Source organism: Eptesicus fuscus, chromosome 4, assembly GCF_027574615.1.
Source record: "Eptesicus fuscus isolate TK198812 chromosome 4, DD_ASM_mEF_20220401, whole genome shotgun sequence".
NCBI classification, from domain to species: Eukaryota; Metazoa; Chordata; class Mammalia; order Chiroptera; family Vespertilionidae; genus Eptesicus; species Eptesicus fuscus.
This window is the reverse complement of record NC_072476.1, coordinates 101,265,175-101,281,415: the sequence shown is the minus strand read 5'-3', so window position 1 is coordinate 101,281,415 and position 16,241 is coordinate 101,265,175. Positions and strand designations below refer to the sequence as shown.

Here is a 16,241-nt window from a genome sequence, read left to right as displayed (position 1 = left end):
TAAATTCAATTTCATATTAATAAAAGAAATCAATTTAAACTCAAGGCTCCCAGCAGCTTCTTTAGAAATGGCCACTAAGGATTCATACATGTGTGTGGTTAAATATATGAAGAAATCTAAAGAGGAAAATTTCTTAAGCCCAAAACGAATCTTATAAATTTAATCAAGTAACAGTAACACCACCAACTGGAAGAGTGGCTTCTTCAAAACATGTGGAAGCTGAGGTTGCAATCGCCTTACCCGGGGTGTTGGAACCTTGACACCACTTGTATGCAGAGCCTGGACATTCCTAGTTGAACATAGAGGGGCTTCCCTGGGCATGACAGGGTTTTGGGCAGTGTCCTCCACCCCCAGTTTTTTACCCACTAAATGCCAGTGGCAGCCTCCCCTACCTGGGGTAACAACCAGATGTTTCCAATTGGTTAAATAGCTCCTAGTTGAGAAACACTGGTTTAGAAATTGAAACTCAATTCCCCAAGCCCAAATATACAGGAAACAAAGTTAACACCTATGTCAACTTTCCAGAGACTTCTCTACTGATATTGGCCAGGTAGAGATTTAACAGTTTTCAATTTAGAAGCCATAGAGAGGCAGGTGGCAAATTGAAACACAGATTTCCATTTTTCTGCTTACTCCTGCAGCTGTAAGTGAGAAACAGGCTGTGAATTTCTTTTCTCTCAGTAACAAAATAATATAGAAATGGATTTTGAGCTATTTCCCTGAAGAACTTTTGGAGGAGAGCGAGGTTAAATGAGCTGCAGTCCCTCTGTATTCTCAGGAGGCTGTGCAAGGAGCATATACGTGGGGCCATACAGGGTACAATCCCAGATGGGCAAATCGGAATCAATCTGGAGACCAGCTGCATTTTTATATTTTTCAAAAAGCTTTGTTCTTGCAAAATAACTACTGTGATCAAGGCAAGAAGAAAAGTGATACTGAAGAGTTGAATCTGTTATTATGACAAGAAGGAGAGACACATAATGGTAAACTGCCACGTCTTCTACCAGGATGCCTGAAAATGATTGGTTTCCAAGATGTGATGGCTCCAATTCAGCACGAGGCGAGCTGCAAGGGAATTTCCTTCATAAATGATATCACATTAATATTTGATTTCCTCCTATTGGTTGATGAAAACCAGGTTTTATTTCTTGAAATTAAAAGTGACTCTTAGATGGTACCTCACTGTTGTTTTGATTTGCATCTCTCAGATGATTAGTGACTTTGAGCATGTTTTCATATGTCTCTTGGCTTTCTGTATGTCCTCTTCCGAAGAGTGTCTATTTAGGTCCTTTGCCCATTTTTTGATTGGATTGTTTATCTTCCTTTGGTTAAGTTGTATGTGTTCCCTGTAAATGTTGAAGATTAAACCCTTATCGGAGATAACATTGGCAAATATGTTCTCGCATGCAGTGGGCTTTCTTGTTGTGTTGTTGATGGTTTCTTTCGCTGTGCAGAAGCTTTTTATTTTGATGTAGTCCCATTCGTTTATTTTCTCCTTAGTTTCCATTGCCCTAGGAGCTGTATTGGTAAAGATATTGCTATGACAAATGTCTGCTATTTTGGTGTCTATGGCTTCTTCTAAGATTTTTATGGTTTCCCATCTTACGTTTAAGTCCTTCATCCATTTTAAGTTTATTTTTGTGTATGGTGTAAGTTGGTGGTCTAGTTTCATTTTTTTTGCATGTATCTGTCCAATTTCCCCAACACCATTTACTGAAGAGACTGTCTTGACTCCATTGTATGCTTTTACCTCCTTTGTCAAATATTAATTGAGAATAATGGCTTGTGTCGATTTCTGGGTTCTCTGTTCTGTTCCACTGGTATATATGTCTGTTCTTGTGCCAGTACCAGGCAGTTTTGAGAACAGTGGCTTTGTAGTATAGCTTGATATCTGGTATTGTGATCCTTCCAACATTGTTCTTCTTTCTCAAAGTTTCTGCAGCTATTCAGGGTCTTTTTTTTATTCCAGATGAATTTTTGGAGAGTTTGTCTAGTTCAGTGGTCAGCAAACTGCGGCTTGTGAGCCACATGCGGCTCTTTGGCCCCTTGAGTTTTTAGCAAAGGCCAGCTTAGGAGTACCCTAATTAAGTTAATAACAATGTACCTACCTATATAGTTTAAGTTTAAAAAATTTGGCTCTCAAAAGAAATTTCAATCGTTGTACTGTTGATATTTGGCTCTGTTGACTAATGAGTTTGCTGACCACTGGTCTAGGTCTTTGAAGTAATGCCATTGATATTTTAATGGGGACTGCATTGAATTTATAGATTGCTTTGGGTTGTATGGTCATTTTAATGATGTTGATTCTACCAATCCATGAACATGGTATATTCTTCCATTTGTTCATGTCTTCCTCTATCTCTTTTTTCAACAATAAGGTACCATCTCACACCTGCCAGAATGGCTATCATCAACAAATCAACAAACAGCAAGTGCTAGAGAGGATGCGGAGAAAAAGGAACCCTCCTTCACTGCTGATGGGAATGAAGATTGATGCAGCCACTGTGGAAAACAGTATGGTTGCCCTAACCAGTTTGGCTCAGTGAATAGAGTGTCTGCCTGTGGACTCAAGGGTCCCAGGTTTGATTCCAGTCAAGGGCATGTACCTTGGTTGCGAGCACATCCCTAGTAGGAGGTGTGCAGGTGGCAGCTGATGGATGTTTCTCTCTCATCGATGTTTCTGACTCTCTATCCCTCTCCCTTCCTCTCTGTAAAAAATCAATAAAATATATATATTTTTAAAAACAGTATGGTGTTTCCTCAAAAAATTAAAAATGGAACTGCCATTTGACCCAGTATTACCACTTCTAGGAATATATCCCAAGAAAACAGAAACACTAATCAGAAAGGATATATGCACCCCTATGTTCATAGCAGCACAATTTACAATAGCTAAGATTTGGAAACAGCCTAAATGCCCATCAGCAGAGGAGTGGATTAGAAAACTGTGGTACATCTACACAATGGAATACTATGCTGCTGTAAAAAAGAAGAAATTTTACCATTTGCAACAGCATGGATGGAACTGGAGAAAATTATGCTAAGTGAAATAAGCCAGTCAGTGAAAGAAAAATACCACATGATCTCTCTCATTTGTGGAATATAAAGAACATTATAAACTGATGAACAAACATAGATACAGAGGCAAAGAAGCATCGGACAGACTGTCAAACTACAACGGGAAGGCAGGGGTGGGTTGGGGGTGGGGGGTGGTCAGAGACCAACCGAAGGACTTGTATGCATGCATATAAGCATAACCAATGGATGCACAACATGGGGGGCGGTGAGGGCATGTACAGGGGTGAGGGGTAGGGGAGGCCAAGGGGAGGTCAATGGGGGAAAAAAGGAGACATATGTACTACTATTTGTAATACTTTAAACAATAAAAAATAAATTTAAAAAAAGTGACTCTTAGTCTTTCACTTTAATACGTTAGGCTGTTGATAAAACAAAAAGCATAGTACATATTCCAAATACAGCCATTGTTACCTCGTGGTTTATTTATTTGTGAATATTTCTGTGGTGACACTATGAGATCTAACTCAGATAATGTTAACTCAGGGTAGTAGAGTAATTGTGTCCTAACCCAATCCTTGCTCAAATCTCTACTGCTTTAGAAACTCTACTGTTGATATCTTACCCTACTAGGGAGGCAAATGCAACAAGACTTCTCTTTCTTTCTTCTTTATATTCTTTTATTTATTTTTCCAGCACCATTTATTCCCTGATACCCTGTCCCATGACTTCCGACTTGGGTTCTGTGGACTCTAGTTCCAGACTGTTGACATCAGGCTTGCAGCGAGCTTTCCCATTCTGCAGCCCCCTGACAAAAGCCCGTTTTTCTCATCAGTGGATTTCAGCACTGGTCCCCAGGTTGAGCCACAGGCACGACCATTTTTGGAAAGACAATGTGCTCCGACTCCTACTGTCACACCAGCAGCTCACTTCCCATCCTCCCCTCACCACTCTGGCAGAAATGAGAGCTGAAACCCCCTCTTCTGCTCTCCCTAAACAACAGATTTGGGGATCACCAAATCATCATGTGGGGACCACCCTGACCTAAGGAAGTGGAGAGAGAAAAGAAGCACTAAGGGGTGCTGGGCATGCTCCTGCTGTGCCCCAGCCCGTGCTGGCTGCTCCACGTAAAGCAGCACGCTGAGCTTGGGACACCGACAGCGAGGAGGGTCTCTAGAATTCTGTGAAAATCACTACATTGAGTTTTGGGGAAAAAACAACATTATTCAACATCTGCTTTCCTGGCACTAACCTTAAAACAATGTCAAGTTGGGGGAAGACTTTAAGGAAGAGGGAAAGTGTTTTACAGTATTGAGCAGACAGGGATGTAAAAAAGGAGTGGATCAGAGTTAGGAACTGCCTAGATTGTTCGAGAACTCTCCTGTGGGGTGAGAATGTGCACAGCTGTGTTTTAGGGTGCCTATCTCAGCACATGTTTCTCATTGCTCTAGTATCTCGGCTGTACAACTTCCCTTCTCTTCATTTTAGGGACAAAAATATTGAATTTACCCACACTCCGCTCCTGGTAAGTTAAAAAAGATAAAGAAAGAGTGAACATGTTGCTAAATATCAAGGGATAAAAACTTTCACAGACTTTTGTTTTGAGTCTACCACCTGCCAGGTAACCTAACCTAGTGGCCTGCTCTAATCTAATACTGAGGAGACAGGGAAGCACAATGCCCCTCACAGCACACATTGTGAAGGTCAATGGGAGGCAGTAGGCTCTAGTCAGAAGTAAGGGCTCAGAGCCCATAAAAGGCATCCAAGGGCCATCAGCCCAGAGTCTCAGGATGGGTTACAAAGAGGGGACAGCTAATGTGAGACTCGGATGGGCCATATCTTTCTAGTTTGAGAAGAAGGTAGGGTCAACATGTTTCCAGGAGAGAGGACTGAAAGAGCAAATTCTTAATGTTGGGAAATATCCTGCAGTTTGGGAAGACAAGGTGAAAGTGATCCACGGTGGTGCAGATGACAGGGAGAGGCAAGAACACTGCAATGCTGGGCAGAGAGGGACAAGATCAAACAAAGCTTGTCTGGTGTTAAAAAAAGGGCTGTCACTGATTCTCAATTCTGATGCTCTCCAATTTTGCCCATTGCTTGTTCTCCCTGGACTCAGTTTCCTCATTTTCCCATGTTTAAAGAAAAAGTTCTATTTTTGGAGAGTGAGGGAAGGAGAAAATTATTAGCCTGAGATATCCAAATCAATCCAAATGCTCCCTGGCAGAAAATAACATTTTTAAAACGCAACCAAAGGCATCCAAGTCATAAATGCATCTGTTACACATGATCTAGAATTGCACTGTACAACTGGGTTGCACTTAGCCACACTGAGCCTGCAAATGCTGGATAGTCCAAATAGGAATATGCTCTGAGAGTAACACACACCAGAGTTCAAAGACTTAATACAAAAAGAAAAAGGGAATATAATATCTCAATTTCTCCTAATGTCATGGTGCATGTTGAAATGATGGTTTTGATATAATGACTTCAGTAAAATATTTTATTTAAAAAAATTTCCCCTGCATACTTGTACGTTCAATGTGACCACCACCAGATAATCTTAAATTAGCAATGAGACTCACATGATGTTTCTACTGGACAGAGCTCTTTCTAACACCAGTTCAGTCCTTTCTTTATCGGTGTGCCTACTCTTTCTTGCCAGCCTTGGAAATAGTCATGTAAACTAAACTAAAATATTCATAGAAATCAACAAGACAACTTTATTGGAGACATGTAAGAAAAAACCAGTCTGATGGGAAGAACTGCCAGCTTTATCTCTCTCCACAGTGAGTAGACAGGAGGCTACCAAGAAGCATACACAACCAAAAATGTGAAAGGAAAGTTGTGCGATTTGCACCAATATTATTAAGACTGAGTGATGTCTGACACCTGTTATCAGGGCTGTGTTGTCAAGGCAACCATTCAGAAAGCCTCTATCCTCTAGCTTGGCTCTATGTCATAGACTCTCATCTCTGACTGGGTGGTGATGCTGATGGATTTTCCATACTTCAATAACAGTTCAGTTCCATCAGTAACCTAGACCTGACTCCCACCACAGGCAGTCATGACAATGGGAAGCAAGGATGGAAAAGCAGTTTCCCTTTCTCCATAATCATATCACACATGGGCTAATGGCAAGTGCATCTCCCAATTTTTGACATCTATTTTGAAATGACATCAAGAAAAACTACAAGAAAAGGGCAATGGACTCTCATACACTACTCACCCAGACTTTTAGATTTCCCCTATTAACTTTTTTATTTTCATTCATAGTTTACATTCAATATTATTTTGAATCAATACCCCTATTAACTTTCAATCACATTTGTTTTATCATTCTTTCTGCTGATTTTGTGTGTATTATATATAATACATACACATTGTAATTATTAAAATCATTGCAGGAAAAGTTGTAGAATGATACTTTTTACCCTATACTTATCTTGGGTTTTTTTCAAAGAATAAGCGCATTCTCCTATATAACCACATTGCAGGTATCAAAATCAATAAATCAATATTAATACATTCCTACTATCCTATCTAAAGACCTTCACATTTTGGCCATTGTCCCAGTAGTATTCTTTATAGCACAAATATCCTTTTTTCTGTTACAAGATGTAATTTGGATCAAGTGTTTCATTTTATTATCAGGTCAATTTTTTCTCTTTTTTGATGGAGTAAGTCTTCATTCTTTTCAAGCCTTTCATGACTTGGTGATTTTTGAAAAGTAGAAGCAAGCATTTTGTAGTATTCCCCCTCAGTTTTGGTTTGTGTGATGGTTCCTCATAGTGAAATTGGTTAAAATGTTTGCTGTAATATTATGCAAATCTTGTTATGTCCTTCTCAGTGCACTGAATCATGAGGTTTATACGAGCTCTTTGTCCCATTATAGTGAAGGTACCTTCAACTAAGTGGTTAAGGTGAGATTGACCAGGTTTTTTACTATCAAGTCACAAGTTTTCCTCTTATAATTAATAAGTATTTTATAGGTGAATACTTTGAGGATATATAGATATCTTGGTGATCATCAAACTCTCACCCATAAACTTTAGCATTCATTTTGGCAGTTTACAGTAAGGAAGAGCAGCCCCTTCTGCCTTAGTTGGTAATTTGTTCACTTATTTTTTTAGTAGTTATTATTCATGGATTCTTAGTTTATTCAATGTGTTATAATTTGATACCATCATTATTAATTTTAGCAATCAACTTGCCCCAGAGTTCCTCCATGAGTCCTGTTTAAGCTGGCCCCTAGCTCCTTAAGACACGCCCTCCTCATTCTCTGAATACATCGTCCTTAATTGCTGGAGCAACAAAATCTTCCAGGCTTAGCTGAGACTTCCGTTACCCAGGCCCTAGAACCAGGTACTTTGATAAAAAAAAAAAAAAATCTTGGTTTATTTCAGCGGAGAATGAGATTAGGAAATTGAGTCCTATGTATTCAGTGTGTTCATTGCTTCTTTCTAGAGTCTAAACCAAGAGAGCTAGGAAATTAGGAAATCCATGAATACACTAGTACACACACTGCCCATCCTACTTTTTAAAAAATATTTTTTATTTATTTCAGAGAGGAAGAGAGAGACAGAGAGAGAGAAATATCAATGATGAGAGAATCATTGATCAGCTGCCTCCTGCACACCCTACACTGGGAATCAAGCCCGCAAACCAAGCATATGCCCTGTCCGGGAATCGAACCGTGACTTCCAAGTTCATAGGTTGATGCTCAATCACTGAGCTACACTAGCCAGGCTGCACATTCTACTTAAACAAACATTATGCCAGATAATATACTATACCATGAGGATCACAATGAGCATAATATGCAGTTCCTATCTACTGAAAAGTCTACATTTTTTAATAAAAGATTATTTAAAAATCAGAACTTTAAAACAGTATTTTTGTTAAACTGCTGACCATTCTGAGTCATTATTAATATGTTATAATTTTACCAACCAATATACTTTTAAAGACTTTAGTTATATACTACATTGCAGTGGAAAGACAATTCATTGCCTAGTGCAATGAAACAATTAGGATAATGATGTATTGTTTATTATTATTCTATTTAAAAAACATAAGCAATTAACATTTGTTCAAAAAGCACTGTGCCTTATCTGTTGTGCATGCTTTACTTCGTTTAATCTTGGCAGTGACAGTATGGGGGAGGGAGTGTTTTGTGGCCATTTCACAGATGAGGAAACCCACCAGTGCTGGGAGTCATGGAGCTAGAACAACAAGTTTACCACCTTCAAAGCCCTTGCGTTTTACCAATATTAGCTTTGCTTGTGGGGCTGGCTTATTTCAGCACTGCTAATTAAAGTTTCCTGCATGTCCATTAATACCAGCATCACAAAGAAAAGAAAATGATATAAACTTCTTTCCAATAACTTTGTAGAACTCCAGCATATGAGAGTTGCATTAAAACTGGTTGAGGAACCGTTTCCAAATTACACAGCCCCAGAATTCTGGCATGTCTACAGGGAGTTCTAGAACCTTGTTGAAGGTGACATCTGTGCCCTAACCCTCTCCCCTCCAACGAGACCCTGGTCATCAGACATGTCTAAAAGACAGGAGGGGAACTGGGCCTTGGTGGTTCAGCTCCGACCATAAAATACTCCATTCAGACATAAAAACTTCTTTAAACCATGAACACAGATGTAGGTAAATTGCAATTTTATGTATCATCACTTATCTAATATGTGTTTTCAACACATATGTTCATAGTTATTTCATTATAAAGAAGAAACAATGATTTTTTTAAGAGGGTTGATTTTTATGAGAATATGATAGCTGAAAGCACCATACTAAATAACCAATGATTATTCCAACTGAGGCAGAACAGGACACCCCCAGACACTGAGGAAGTGTCCTTTGAATTATCTATCATTTGAAGAAGAGACAGTCAGATGGTGCCCCTGAAAGGAAGAGGAGCTCACAGCGGGAGAAAGGGGCCAACTGTAAATCAAAGCAGGTGGTGACTCATATCAAGCAGAGCAGCCAAGAGCCCTGTGGCCTGACCTCCGGATGCAATGCATCCCTGCACGGCCCTGATTAATACCTTTACACACATCTGTCTTCACGCCCTCGGACAGTGAGCTAATTGGGATGGAAAAGGAAAGCTTGAGGAAAATAAATTGCACCTACCTGGATCAGAGACAAATCGTCAAGCTGTAACCTGAAGAGGTAGTTTCTGCAAAATATAAAAAGAGAGTTTTATTTTTAATTAGTAAAAAAAAAACCATAAAAATCACAAGAACAAAGAAATTTTAAAAAATCATGAATTTTGGCTTCCAAAGCATCCTCCTGCTAAGAATGCGTGTAGCACAGTTTTCCTTGGACCTCAGAGTTCAAAATGGATCTCACACATGCACACACACACACACATTTAAGATAGGTGAGAAGGTTAGGGCACAAGGTGTGTGTGTGTGTGTGTGTGTGTGTGTGTGTGTGTGTGTGCATGTGTGAGACTCAGCTAAGTCTACATTACTATTGGCTCTCTTGATCTATGTGAAATGGACAAAAGGACATGGGCATTGGATTCTGAAACTGAAGATGATAGAAAACCATTCTTCATGAGTCTTCATTCTTACAGGTCACCTACATTCACGGGTTTTATCGTTAAAATGTGTTCAGGTTTTGAATTCAGCAATGCTCTGAGTATTCAAGTGATCTGTCTTGTTAGATGTAGTTAGTGCATCTTAAGTTTAGAAGCATTAACTGTGTCCAGCATCAAGGGCTTGAAAGAGTCAGCCCTATCTTCCCAAGTGTGAAATAGGAAATCAGAGAGAAGGAAACTATCAGCTTTCAACAGTGAAGGGGGAGAACAGTGAAATAAATACGCAATCGAGGCCAGCAGAGCATGAGACAGGAGTTTGGGGTGGAGGGGGGAGGGGTTGGGTCACATTAGTCTTTGCATTAGGCTTTGGACCCTAGTGCTGTGGCTTTTAGAAAGAACGATGGGCCTCCCTGTGAGATGTCTCAGCCTCTAACTCAAATCGTGAAGAAACTGCATGCAGATGAGATGCTGGAGTGCAGGAGCGGCACTCCGGGGATGAATGGAGGAGAAAGTCCGCCCAGGTGCAGACAATAAAGCCGGGAGACTTGGCATAGAGTAATGGAAAGCAGGCCCCAAGAATGCAGGGTGGTGGAGAGGAGTCCCAGTGAAACTGAGGTTAAGTTGTAACGGGTTGGTCCAAGGTTACATATAAAAAAATAACCAAATTTTGCCAACAGCAGTAAGGAAGAATTGTAGATTACTTTAACTCTATGGGGGGGTAGGCAGATGTCAGAAGCAGACATGCTGTCCCAGTAGAAATAAGAAGTGACAGTCGAGTTAGGCCAAAGGCAAAGCCTACTGGACCAAATGACGTGCCTACGGTGTGGCTAGAGATGGGGAGGACAACGCTGTGGGGACGCTGACATCCAACAGCACGAGAGCACACACTGCTTGAGGAAGAAACAGGACTAAGATCCCTTTCAGGGCGGTCTCACGCATCCCAGGGATCGACCCCCGGGCACTCAGATGTCTCACAATTTGTCCCCCGCCATGGGGACGCTGCCATCCTGCACTCAGTGAAAATTGCCTCCTCCAACCACTGCCATGGCCTCTTTGCCACCTTCTTTGTGTCCCTCCAACTTAACCTCTGAAAATAACCCCAGGCACATTGCTGGCACATGCCACAAAGCCATCTGGGAAAAAGTCCCCTCGCTTTGGTACCATGGACTCCTAGCCCACTATGAAGAACAGATTACTGCGTCAGAGCCTGCCTATTTATTTATTTATTTATTTATTTTTATTGATTTCAGAGAGAGAAACATCAATGATGAGAGAGAATCATTGATCAGCTGCCTCCTGCATGCTCAAACTGGGGATAGAGCCCACAACCCGGGCATGTGCCCTTGATGGGAATCGAACCTGGGACCCTGCAAGTCCACAGGCCAACGCTCTATCCGCTGAACCAAACCAGCTAGAGCAAGAGTCTATTTTTATTTAGTCAGGCACCATGCAGAGGCAAGGCTTCCAACAGAAACGCCTCCCTGCGGGGGAAGGATGGTGAACTCAGCGCACACGTGGAAGATTGCAGACCAGCTGCCCGGTAGGCACCCCTGGAGGCCAGCTTGCATTTGAAGAGCTGCCAAGATCTCACTGATGGGAAATAAGAGACCAGCGGGACTCCTGTAAGAAACATTAGAAATCTATACACAGAGAGAGAAAAGTCTTTCAGGTGCTGAGTATACAAGTGGCACCAGAGGCAATCACTGGCCATCAGGCAGTACCAGGGCACTGACCCTGACCCCCAGGCTGGTTTTCTAAGTGGCTTCCTGGATGTAGGAAGCAGACAGTGGTCATTGTCCCTCTGTTACAGGAGACAGCATTGCCTAGCAGAGAATATTTGTGCAAAAGCCAAAGCTCTACCACCATCCAACCTCAGAAAGGAAGCTGCAGCACTGTGTGCCTCAGTCTTCTCATCTGTAGAATGGAGCCAATATTCAAAGCTGCCCCCTGGGGTGGTTGTGAGGTTTTAATCCAATGAAAACACTTAGAATGGTGTCTGTCACATTGTAAAAATGCAATTGGTATAGCTACTGCTAGACAGTTTATAAATATATCAAAATTTCTAGGCACAATGAAATTCTCAGCCTATTCTCCATGGCTGGATTTTTCAAGGAAAAAAAATAAAATAGATAACATTGTTTATCTTGTCTCGGTTCTGAGACTCAGTCATCACACTCTTTCCAACTCATTGTCTCTGTTAATATTCCCTGTAAAAGAAACCATTCATATTTTCAGGCAATGAATTACCTGAGGCCCACACTATCGTATCTATTACTGGAAACTTTTGAGAAAGGCAGCTCTCATACCCAAAGGAAGAGCAAAAAGTCCCTTGACGCCACTGAGGAAAGAGGACGGAAGTGTCCCTGATGTTCTGCAGAGCTCTGGGCAGGCCAGCTGGAGAGAAGCATTCAAAGTCTTCTCTACTTGGAGAGAGGATTGGAGAAGGTATACAGATCATTCTCCGAAACCCCTGGGTCCAGTTCTCAGGTGTTTTCCATAGGAGAAGCGCTGCACTCTTAATATTTGAGTCTTCCCAAAATTCATGTTAAAAATCCTACCCCCCAAAGGTGATGGTATTAGGACGTAGGGCCTTTGAGAGGTGCATTATTAACCCCATAAAAGAGGCTCCAAAGACATCCCAAGCCCTGTCCTCCATGTGAGGACTCAAAGCTAGATGCTGGCCATCTGCCACCCAGAAGCAGACCCTCACCAGAGCCCCCCATGCTGCTACCCTGATCTGGGACTTTCAGCCTCCAGTTGTATGAGAAGTGAATTTCTGTTGTTTATAAGCTACCCGGTCTGTGGTATTTTGTTACAGTAGCTCGAGTGGACTAAGACAGGAAGACACTGATTTATGATGACAATCATGCCACAGCTCAGTCTACAGCTCCCAAGTGAACCTAACTCTGCTGACCATCCTTTTTCTGCCCCTCAGGTCCCCACTGTCTACAAAAGTACCACCCTCCACCCCCAGCCTTTACCAGTGATTTTAACTATTTATTCTGCATTCACTAAACAGCTGGGAACTATGGTGCCCTCGCCACCATCTCATCTGTAATAAATCAGGATGGCAGAGGCATTTAATAGGTGAATGGAAGGGGCAGAGAGGAGGAGTGTGCTTATTAGGAAAAATATCACAGTAATAATGAGATACTATCACTGCCAGCAACACCTCCACCACCATCTTCATGAAGAAAAGCACCAAGATTTGAACTTTTTCTTTGATATCTTCTGGATTATAAGATGCAAACTGGTAATTTTTTTAACACTTCCTCAATTATTTTTTTAACCTAATAAAAACCATAGACTCCAAGAATTCCAGAGCTGAGTTGTCATTAGAGAGAATATACCCTTCATTTGTGGATGGAGAACCTTTTTCAAATTAAGATGTGCAGCATGATTTATCCAAGATTATTAGGACTCAGAGAAAATCCTAGGGTTAGAAATAAGACACACACCCCAGTGTCCCTTGTCCCATTGTGCTATGTGGCCTCACCAGTCATCCAATGTCCCCTTCCTAATTTCACTGGCACTAAACACACACACACACACACACACACACAGAGAGAGAGAGAGAGAGAGAGAGAGAGAGAGAGAGAGAGAGAGAGAGAGAAAGAGAGAGAGAGAGAGGGAGAGAGAGAGATAGTAATAGTTCTTACAGTACAATTATTTCATGCCTTCATTGTTCAGTCACCTATACATTTACAAATAATTTTGAGATGATTCAAGGCTTTGCACTGCTTGCTAATGACAAGCTTTTGATTCTCCAGGTCATTGATTCTCACCTCTGGGGCTGTGATCTCACTGTGACATATGTGTCTGCTCATTAACAGAATGTAAATCCTGCTGGTCTGGTTGACTAGATGGTGCTTCCTTTCGTCCTCCTATTTCTCATAAATTCTTCCTGACACTGCCTACACATACTTACTTAAAGAGTGCCCAAGTTTCTTCATTTATGAAATGAAAGACTATGCAATATTTAAATAACACAAATTCTTACAAGCCTGTGACCATTTTCAGATGTGTGAAATGACCATTAGAGTTGGATGACCATATGGCCATCTAACGAAAGACTTCAAAAGACTTATCATGGTATGTTTTGATAAGTTCCTGGGAAATGTTTTTCAAGTGTTTTTATTATTTGCAAATGAGGACTGTATTTCAACATAATCTTAAATAAAATCTCAGCATATAAATATGAAAGATAATTCTTTACTAGTAAAAATGTATTCAATAAGTAGTTACCTATAACATTTGTTAATCATAAAGTCAGTTGATTACACTGACTGGAAAATTTTGGAAGTGGAATTAATAGATCTGTAAGCTTGCAGAGCCTCAACATGTATTTAAGGTCTATTTTTATGTTGGTTGGTTGGTTACATTTTTGTCGCTCTTTTTTTATTTGTTTAATTTTGGAGACAAAGAATTGGTAGATGTTTTCAAATACTTGTTTAATACATGACTGTGGTCTACACAAACCCCAAGGAAGCAATTTAATGCCTTGCTGGACCTTTCCATATTAGAAATATGTAATATTACACATTTCAATATTCACTTTATCCATCATAATTTTCAGTGATTTTAAAAAATATTCTAAAAGATGAAATAAAAGTGAAACATTTGTGGAATTCCCTAGTCTCGCTGGAATCTAAGAATCTGACAAAACACCAGGGTGGATTCTACTATTCTCAAACCTCTTTCCTCAAACTATTTGGCTCCAAGTCCAAGTGTGTTTTTGCTGTTGGAAAATTTCCAATCCAGCTAAGCAAGATGAGGGACCCAAAATCTCCCCAGACAGCTTGATCTGTTAGAGTTTAGGTCAAAGACCTACAAAGTTAAAGGTTACAAAAAGAAAGAAAATCTTCTAAAGGGAATAAAAAATGGATATTCCCAGATGTGGGGCCACTCACACACTAAAGGAAGATCTACGGTCCCCTGCAAGTGGCTATTCTCCAGGGCATTACCAAAGAGGCAACCTCTTTATCTTGCTATTGTGAGCTCACAGAGGAGGCAATACCACATACGTGAGGTTCACGAGAAAGGCTACCAACCTTTCCAACATGAAGGAGTAATGCTCTGGCTCCCCGCCAACAGGGAACGCTAACCAAATGTTTCACACAGGGTCAGTTTCTCTCGCAGGGCAATGCTTTGAGCAACCCAACGCATTTAAGTGGTCTCATTAATCTTCATAACACCCTTAGATTTAAATAGCTAGTGAGGAGGAATATTAGCATTCTTTAAGGAGAAAGACGGTGGTGCACAAGGTTAGGAGATTAGATTCTCAGAGTATATTAGCTGTACAGCTTAGGGGAGCTGCTCTCCATTTCCATCCCCTCCCCACCCCTCTCATTATGGAAGTGCAAAGCAAGGGTTTACCAAGCTACAAAGGTCCACTTTAATGACTATGGTAAACCAAAGTATGAGCTTTTACCCTTGGTAGGGACCTACTTTTTTTCAATGTTCTGGAATAACATTTGACCCTGCCCATTCCAATGTAATAAATATTACTATTAGGAGTGCTAATATAGGGGTAATACACAGGTCCAATAGACTGAATAATTCAAATCACAAAGCCATTCAATTTGGCAGATGCTGGCTGACAGTTTTGAAGCCTGTTCATCCCTTACTCACTAGACATCTGAGTGCATTGCCTCCCTCGTCACTGGAGTTTATTTCTTATTGACTGCAGGACTGAATAACTCATTCCTGTGTCCCGTCACTTCCCCCAGGGGCCTATTAGCAACAAATCACTAAGCACAACAATATATTCTCTGAGGGAGCAGTATGGGCCTTAATAGGCGAAGTTCATCTGTGTCCTCGTGTAAAGTAATAAAATTCAGCTGGCATTAAAGAAAAGGTTGAGCCATCATGAGCATATTAACTAAATGACTCATTTTATCTAGAGACACCATAAAACTTAACTCTGACCTCCATTAATTATGAAAGACACAGGTGTTTTAAAATGACATTCTCTTAGAATAACTCAATTGGTCTCTGATGAATACAGCTATAAAATCAAAGAAAAAGTTCCAAGTTCCTATGGAACAGGTAGGTGAGAGGCTTTCTTAAGGGAAAGGAGCAGAATACCAAGTACTAAAGACAGTCGTGCATTTTGCACAAAGAGAAAATGGAGACAAACAGCAAGTAAATCTTTAAGAAAATGTTTTAAACAATGATGATGATAAAAACATGTCAAGGTTTAGACCTCGTTGATCATGAAATAATCTGAAGACAAAACACACACTGCATAAAACCTGTAACCACGGGGGTAACTCTGAGAGCGGACGGCTACTGAAAAGCTAGCCTCACCTGGACCTGTGACCTGTGCCAGCTTCATCTCCCCCCCCACACACCCAAGATTTCTTATTATTTCTAGATTCCATTCTCACTGGCACCAATAGCCAACAGGCACAGAGCTTAAAGCACCCACATGACACCCAAATTTTCAATGGCAATGACAGACTTGTGCATTAAAATATAAGTCTGTGACTTTGCAGCTACTGAAAAGTAGTAACTATATCCTTTAAAACACATAAGTGTTTTTATAAAAATTGTTTAAATGCAAATATTTATTATGTCAATCATATCCATAGCTTTAAAATACATAAAAATTCAATTCCACCATGTAACCATCTTCCCTAGTTCACCCACCTATTTATAATTGCTATTCCTA

At 40.6% G+C, this 16,241-nt stretch overlaps 1 protein-coding gene across 1 annotated transcript in view; it reads right to left on the bottom strand.

Moving 5' to 3' along the window:
- SEMA5A (semaphorin 5A) overlaps window positions 1–16,241 on the bottom strand; it is a 246,985-nt gene that overhangs the window by 178,948 nt on the left and 51,796 nt on the right. Inside the window, exon 3 of the mRNA XM_008151651.3 lies at window positions 9,157–9,202. Within this exon, the coding sequence (XP_008149873.2) occupies window positions 9,157–9,202 (46 nt within the window). The remainder of the gene's footprint in view (window positions 1–9,156; window positions 9,203–16,241) is intronic.